The 8622-nt window shown below is 43.0% G+C and overlaps 1 protein-coding gene across 4 annotated transcripts in view; it reads left to right on the plus strand.

The window, feature by feature from the left end:
- PLPP3 (phospholipid phosphatase 3) overlaps positions 1 to 3285 on the plus strand; it is a 79549-nt gene extending 76264 nt beyond the window's left edge. For all 4 annotated transcript variants that reach the window (XM_001488028.6, XM_005607021.4, XM_005607020.4 and 1 more), the window contains one exon: positions 1365 to 3285. In XM_001488028.6, the coding sequence (XP_001488078.1) occupies positions 1365 to 1490 (126 nt within the window). In that variant the 3' untranslated portion in view covers positions 1491 to 3285. The remainder of the gene's footprint in view (positions 1 to 1364) is intronic.
- Positions 3286 to 8622: the final 5337 nt, after the last annotated feature.

An 8622-nucleotide genomic window follows, 5' to 3' on the forward strand; every position in this document is an offset into this window, starting at 1 on the left:
AATTAAATGTTTGAATAGGTAATAAATGTAATGGATACAAAATTCAAAAGGTATGAAGCGTTTTATGGTGATGAGTAAGTCTGTTTCTCTTCTCTCTTGTAGCCACCCAGGTCTCCTGGGGTAACCGGCATTACCAGTTTGTTGCCGTGATTTTTGTGGCATTTTGTTGATTGCCGTTTTACTACAAAAGGGACATTGTGGCCATTGGTTCAACAAATGATCCAAGTCCCTGTGATGGCCAGGCCCTGGCTGCTGGAGCCTTGGTGTCGGTGCGGTCTTATCAAGAACTTCGTTTTCTTGCTTACTATGTGTCCAGAATGAGGAACAGGGCCATCATGAGTAGTGAGGGCATCACCATCACCATCTGAGTACAGAGACTTCAGTCCAGAAAGCCGTTAGACAGAGGAACTTCTAAACACTTTTTAAACACTTTTAAAGTGTTTTATTCCCCATTTCGAAACCCAGCCATGTGTTTCCTATTAAATTACATGACTGATAGGTGCCGTTTATGGTTACTTAATAGGAACTCCTGTTGCTAAATGGCTCAAATGGATATCTGTGTATTTATTTTGCCGTCTACTGCAAAACATAAATTTTTCTTGCTCCAGTAACTCATTAAGTTCTTGAATCTTTCATCATAAGCTAATTGAGACTATGCTTGAGCCATCCTTACACCCTTGCAAGTGGCTGTTCGGTAAATGTTTCTCAATGACTCTAAGAAGGGCTCAGTGAGGTCACATGCTCAGGAGGAAGGACGCTGGAAATGAGCGATAGGAGAGTTTCATTGACCTTTCCTCCGGGTTAGCTGCTGACTCCCTCAGCAACGAGACCCTGGCTTCTCGACCCCCATCAAATTGTTGATATCACCGGGCTTTCAGGAAAAAGTGGTCACAACTGCTTCCTTGCTCCAGCTCCTGCTGATAGGAATTCGCATTGGCTGATCTCTTTGGTTACGCCCTAGATTCCTTTGTGAGGAAAGGGAAAGTCTGGTGGACTAATGACTGTGACTAATTATGACTTGCTTCCTTGTTTCGGAACTTATCTTTCATTGCTATTCGTTTGCCTTGAGAAATAAGGAGGTGGGGGTTGCAGATCTGGAGCACTGGATTGAAAGTCCACAGAATTGAGTTCTGTTGCTACCACAGCTGAGCGACCCGGGGCATGTTGCTTCTCTGGGCCTCAGTTTCCCCATCTGTACAATGGAAGTTGAATTATATGACCTCTATTGTCCTTCCCTATTCAGAGATCTATGGTTTGGGGACCTCTTTTCCTAACGTCCATGCTGCATGCCCTTCCCCTTGATTTTGCCTGCCCCAGACCCCAGATGTCAGTTATTGATTCAGATCTCTGATTTGTGCTTCTAGGTTTTCTTCGTGTCCGACCTCTTCAAGACCAAGACGACACTCTCCCTGCCTCCCCCTGCTATCAGGAAGGAAATCCTTTCACCTGTGGACATTATTGACAGGAACAATCACCACAACATGGTGTAGATCCACGTGCCTCCTGAGCTGTTTTTGTAAAATGACTGCTGACAGCAAGTCCTTGCTGCTCTCCAATCTCATCAGACAGTAGAATGTAGGGGAAAACTTTTTGCCCGACTGATCTAAAAAAGGAAAAAAAAAAGTCTTACTCTGTGGCCTTCCAAAACAGGTAGCGTTCACCTATCAGGAAACAACAGCAGCCTAACACCAAGTGCCGGAATCCTGGATGTGCAGTTGATTTAAAATGTTCATGTTCTAGTGAACACGGCTTGTTCTGGAACAAACACTAAAACGATTTCAGTAGGGTCTGCCCGTCACTTTTGTGACCTGGGAATCCCAGGCCTGTGAGAAAAACTCAAATTCACATTTTAGCACACGATGCCAGAAATAGCACTGAATCAAGAAAATAGCCGTCGAGGGGCTCCCCTCTTGTGTCTCTCTGTCCACACCACTCCAGTTTCCACTGTAACTTTGGTTCAGGAAGTTTCTTGGGTTTTTTTCTTTTTACATGGAAGCACAGAGCTCAGTCAAGTGATTAGATCCTGAATCCAAATGCCCCATCCTAAGGCCTTATCACTCACTTCCCTGGCCCATAGGCCCGCAGCCACGATCCCTCACTTTAGTGACTAGGAGACTCTGTGGATGAGTCAATTTCACAAATAGCACAATTTCAGAAGAGATGGAGGGTACAGGCCCTCATTTGTCTTCTTTTGACGCACCATCCTGTGATGTTGAAACGTCAGTTGCAGGATGCTGATGCTGTGCACATCAATCACCGGGCACTCGCACGCTCTTGGTAATGGTTAGCTTCCGTTACTGCTTTCTCTCTTGAGATCCTTGCTGTGTGCTCACCGGGATTTCTTGTGAGGGTCTGGAGACGAGCAAAGGCCTGATCTGCTACTGGCTGAGGGACAGCAGCCTTCGTGCAAGAGATGGGGGAGTGAAAGGGGCAAGAATGAAAATTAAGCCAAGCTGTTGGCTACAAAAGTCAGAATGAGCCAGAGTAGCAGACAGTCTCACGCCTGAGAGGCTGCCCTTCTAGATAACGGAGCTGGCGAGGGTCTCTGTGGGAGTCACTCTTGCTAAGCTGTGTGAAGCACTATTGTCTTGGGGTTGATCTCTAGGGCAGTTCTTGGTAGGTTCTGCTGGGCAGAACACGTGGGTCACATCTCCGTGGAGAGCGTTCCTCATCCTCTGTGCGTAAGTGTCCTTCCAAGCAAGGTCTCACTCTAGGCAGTAGACAGGGACCCCTTCTACTGAACCTTTGAGGAAAGGAGGAAGAAATGCTTTCAGATCTTGGATGCAAACCCTTCAAAGGGCTAAATGTAACCACATGGGTCAACCACATGCACATCCTTACTACAGAAGCCGTCCTTTCATTTCAACTTATAGCAAGCTATGATTTTTATATATAAATATTATATAAATAATGTATAAAACATTAAAAGTTAACTATGTAAAATATTATTTCTGAAACAATTTTAGCTATATCCACTATGATTATAAACTGTGTCTCGACCTGTGTTATTTACGTTAGCTGCTTAAAAAAGCATCGAGTTAATTTTTTTTAATATCGACTAAAATATCGTAGTTCTGTGGTAGACATTGTTTTACAATGAAAGAAATAACTGCAACTAGAGAAAAGTGTATAAAAACATTAAATTGTCAGTATTTTTGTAAGGTTCCATTTTGTAAAGATAATAATATTCAAAGACTTTTGTAGAATACAAAGTGAAAACTTGTATCTGCGAAACTATACTTGTATTAAATGTGCTTTTTAAATAAAAGCTCATAACACAACTAATTAAGGAATCAGAAGCCTGGACTACTTGACGGATGTTTGTCTCGGGTATGGAGTTAGGATGAGGAGGATGGCAGGCTGTGCCCTGAATGGGCTGGCCTCCCCTCAGGGCGCCAGCTCCTGATTCTTTCAGTGGGAAATGTGGTGGCTGGTGGATAGATAGATGTCTACACTGCTGTTTCATGTCTGAAAGTCTGTTTGCAGAGTGAGGCTCTGGGCCTGCTCTCATCTCAGGCTCATCTAAAGGACTTTTGTATTGTAAGGGGGTTTTCATCAGGGAGGGAGGAGCTGTGAGTCCCCCAGAGGCAGATAAGGAGCAGTGCTGGAGATAAGGTGAGCTTGGGGACTTCACCCAGGGAGGCCTGCCGAAGGAAGGGGGTGCCCCGGGGGTGCGTGCTGTCGGCCTTTGACCCCTGCTTCCCTTCTCTTTGTTCCCTCCACCTGGATGAAGAAGGGAAGCTGGGAATTCACATTTGTTGAGCCACTTGTATGCCTGGCACTTCTGCCTGTTTGTCACTTTTGATCCTTACAGCAGTTCTTATTTTGAGAAATAAGAACTTCTAACGAATGCAAAGATGAAATGACTTGTCTAAGATCCCAAAAGAGAAAATCGCAGGCCAGGACTTGTGTTCATTTCCTATTGCTGCTGAAACATTACCACAAACTTGGTGGGTTAAAGCAACACAAATCGATTATCTTAGAGTTCGAGAGGCTCTAGGGGAGAAGCTATTTCCGGGCCTCTTCCAGCTTCTAGATGCCGTCTGCATTCCTTGGTTTCTGGCCCTCCGCCTCCATCTTCAAAGCCAGCAGCATTGGGCTCAGTCCTTCTTACTCTGCCACCTCTCTGCTTCTCCTCTTCTGCCACCCCTTCCACACTTGGGGCTCTTGTATTATTCTGGGCCCACTCAGAGAGTCCAGGATAACCTACCTACATAAAGGTCAGCTGATTAGCAACCTTAACTGCATCTGCTTCCTTAATTCTCTTGCTGCATAACATATTCATAGGTGCCAGGCAGGGATTAGGACATGCGCATGTTTAAGAGGGCCATTATCCTGCCTACCACGATCCACCCTCTGGCCGCCAAAGATTCACAGCTGTCCCACATGCACAATATATTCACCCTATCCCAACATCCCCCCAGATCTCAACACATGGCAGCATCAACTCAAAATCCAAAATCCCATCTAAATTTTATCAACTCAAAAGTCCCAAATCTCATCATCTAAACTGCATCCTCTGAATCAGGTAAGGATGAGGTTCTGGGTTTAATTCATCCTCTGGCACAATTGCTCTCCATCTGTGAGCCCTTTGCCATCTGTGAAACTCAAGAAACAAGTTATCTGTTACCAAAAATCAGTGATGGGGTAGGCATAGAATAATAGTTATAGACATTCTTGTTCAAAAGAGAAAATGGAAGGAAAAAAGGAGTCATCAGTCCCAAAGCAATGTCAAAATCCAGCCAAGCAAACTCCATTTGGTCTCTGGGCCTGGGAATAAACTCACATGGCTTGTGGCTTCCTTTCCTGCCAAGGTCAGCCTGCTCTTCACAGCTGGATAAGGCGAGCCCCTACTTGGGCGCCTGTGCTAGCTCAGCTCTTTCTCAGCATTTTCCATAAGTGGAAATGTAACTTTGGGCCCCAGGATGCAGCTAAGGTGATCCTTAAGGCCTGAGTCTAAATCTTCCCGTCAAATCTGGTGGAACAAAGGTCCAGAGAAACAAAATAACTTGCTGGGGAGAGGAGGGGAACACACAGCCAGTTAGTGGAGGCACTGGTGAGACCCAACACTACCAGTCCTCTCGCCTGCATTATACCTTACCAGTAGCACTTAGGCTAGACCAGTCTCAGGAAGAAGGAGCCCTTTCCATGAGGACGTGAGGGAGCTGGAGCTGGTCCACAGGATGGCAGCTCGGGTCTCAGATCCAAACCGTCTCAGCTATCTATTTGTTGACTGATCTGAATTACCTACTATGTCCCAGGCTCTGGTAAACACACAAGGTAGGACAGTGGGTAAAAGGGACAGGACCTCCACTTCAGGACCTTAGAGGCTAGAGGAGAATGCAAAAAATCACGTACTCACACAATTGTATAGTTAAGAACTAAGATGAATGTTATAAAGGAAGAGCAAGGAAGCGAGGGGAGATTTCTACAGGAGGACCTGTCCTGTCGGGGGGTTTCCCTGAGACCTTCTAGGGCCAACGCCTGACTACACCACTCCTGCACCAACAGAATGAATGGGAAGAGCCATAAAAGGGTCAGTCTAGGAAAAGAGACAAAGGAGTAAATAAATAATGGTGGTAGTGTGAGAAGAGGAGGAGGGACCTATGGGAAGAGTTGTGAGAGCGTGCATGGCATGACTCAGAAGTCCTCTGCGTGGACCCTCTCCCCTCCCATGTGAGCATCCTTTCTAGAACATCCGCCCTGAACAAAAGTGCCAGCTTCTGCATGCACCCTTCCAATGACGATGCGCGTGCCTTTAACTGCGCACGACGGCCTTCGGGTTGTCCACACTTCCTTCTAAAGGCAGGCGTGGGAGGAGCGGCTCCAGATTCAGAGACGAAGGCAGCTATCAGGGAGGCTTTAGCAGTTTTCTTTTGATACCAAAATAGTTTATAAATAATCACGAATAGGAAAAAGAGAGACAACCCATTTTTAAAACTTCTTAACAGAGGCTATACAAACGGCAGATAAAATAAAAACATGCTCAACTTTATTAGTCATGGAGAAATGCAAATTAAAATCACAATGAGATTTCGCTACACACTGTGGCATCCTTGTCTAACTTACAAAAAGAAACTGATAGTGCAAAGTGTTGGTGAAGATGTGAGACAACTGGAACTCTCATTCACTTCTTGTGGGGATGTAACTTGGTACACCCATTTTGGAAAACTTTGGCAGTATCTGCTAAGGCCAATAGTATGTGTAACCTATCCCCCAGAAATTCCACTCCTAAATACGCACCCAATGGAAGGATGCAAATAGCTCACTAATAGACATTTACAAGGATGCTCATGGCAGCGCTATCTAAAACTGGAAATAACCCAAATCCCCATCAACAACTGAGTGGATGATTAACTAGTGGAATTAAATATTCATAAAAGGAATAGCATTTAGCAATGAAAATGAACAAATTCCTGCTATGTACAACAACAAGAGTGACTTTCCCTGAAAGAATATCGAGTGAATGATACTAGGCACAATGGAATACATACTGTGTGAGTTCGTTTTTATAAAGTTCAAAACAGGCAAAACTCACAGCAAAAGAAATGATCAACAAAATGAAAACCTACAGAATAGGAGAAAATATTTGTAAATCGTATATCTCATAAGGAGTAAATATCCAAAATATATAAATAACTCACAAAACTCAATAGCAAAAACCCAAAAATACAATTGAAAAATGGAGAAAGAATCCAAATAGACATTTTTCCAAAGAAGATATTTATATGGCCAACAGGTACATAAAAAGACGCTCAACATCACTAGTCGTCATGGAAGTGAAATCAAAACCACAATGAGATATCACCTCATGCCTGTTAGAATGGCTGTCATCAAAAAGACAAGAAATAACAAATGCTGGCTAGCATGTGGATAAAAGGGAAACGTTGTGCACTGTCGGTGTGACTGTCACCTGGTACAACCACTATGGAAAACAGTATGGAGTTTCCTCAAAAAATTAAAAATAGAACTACCATGTGACCCAGCCATCCCACTTCTGGGAATATACCTGAAGAAAACAAAAACACTATGTCGAAGAAATATCTGCACCCCCATGTTCATTGCAGCATTATTTACAATAGCCAAGACGTGGAAACTTAAGTGTCCATCGATGGATGAGTGGATAAAGAAGAAATGGTATATGTATATATACAATGGAATATCATTCAGCCATAAAAAAGGAGGAAATTCTGCCATTTGCAACAACGTGGATGGACCTTGAGGGCATTATGCTAATTGAAATAAGTCAGACAGAGAAAGACAAATACTGTATGCTCTCACTTATATGTGGAACTTAAAAAATCAAAACTCACAGCAAAAGAGATGAGATTTGTTGTTACCAGAGGTGGGGAGGTAAGGGAAGGGAGAATTGGCTGAAGGTGGTCGGAAGGTATTATCTTCCAGTTATAAGATAAATAAGTACAAGGTGTGTAATGTACAACATGATGACTATAGTTAACACTGCTGTACGGTATACTTGAAAGTTGTTAGGAAAGTAAATCCTAACAGTTCTCATCCCAAGGAAAAAAATATTTTTCTTTTTCTTTATTTTTGTATCTGTATGAAATAATGGATATTAACTAAACTTACTGTGGTAATCATTTCATGATTTTCAAACCATTATGCTATATACCATAAACATATACAATGCCATATGTCAATTGTATTTCAATAAAACTGGAAAAAGAATACCCCAAAACAAACGAAAACAGTACTTCAAGAAGCTCAATAAGAATAGAAAATTCCAGAGCAATGTTTATAGCTTAGTTAGAAAAGGACACTTGAACCAAAATAAATATTTGTAGAACTTGATTCCTAGCATTGAATTGGCCTGGTAGGAAACCAAGGAAATTATTTGACTCTCGTAATGACACCAGCATTCTTTTTCTTACCCACCTTCCATCTCAGAGTCTAAGAAAGAGGGTCACTGGCTTTCCCAGACTCCTTGCAGCTGACCATGTTCTATGTGTTGAGAAAACAGGAAAACACTTGAGGAGATGTCTCATGCGCCTGGTTATTGCTGCTTCCTGCCCTCGACATTGTACCGTGAGGACGTGCTGTTTGGGGCTGTGGCTGCCACCTTGCCAGCCACAGGAACAGGCCAGAACCTCACAGAGTGGCTGACCCAGTGCTCTAGGTGAATCAGCTCTGGAACCACCTGCATCTAGACTTCTCGTTATGTGTGATAACTAAAGTCTTCTATTATTTCAATAAATTCAGTTCAATGTTAAAAAAAAGATAGACAAAACTCATCTATCGCGATAGAAGTCAAATTTGTGATTAACTTTGGGGAGCGTATTGACTGGGAGAGGACTTGATCGGAGTGGTGGTCATTTTGTGAAAATTTATTAAGCAATGTACTTATGATTTATGTGCTTGTCTATTTCTATGTCTATTTCAACTGAAAGGGGAAAAGAGAAGTTTGTAAAAGTAAAAAAATTAAATACCAAAGGGACAAAAAAAACACAAAATACTGACAGTATATTGGCAACTTTACTTCCTAAATAGTTTTCCAACCCATCCCTTCCCTTTGTTCCTAGACCGCTAATTCATGCCAGACCTCATTAACTCTTTCTTAGCGTATTGCAGCAGCCTCTTTGCCAGAAATCGCTGACTCCATCT

The sequence above is a fragment of the Equus caballus genome, chromosome 2, assembly GCF_041296265.1.
Source record: "Equus caballus isolate H_3958 breed thoroughbred chromosome 2, TB-T2T, whole genome shotgun sequence".
NCBI lineage: Eukaryota > Metazoa > Chordata > Mammalia > Perissodactyla > Equidae > Equus > Equus caballus.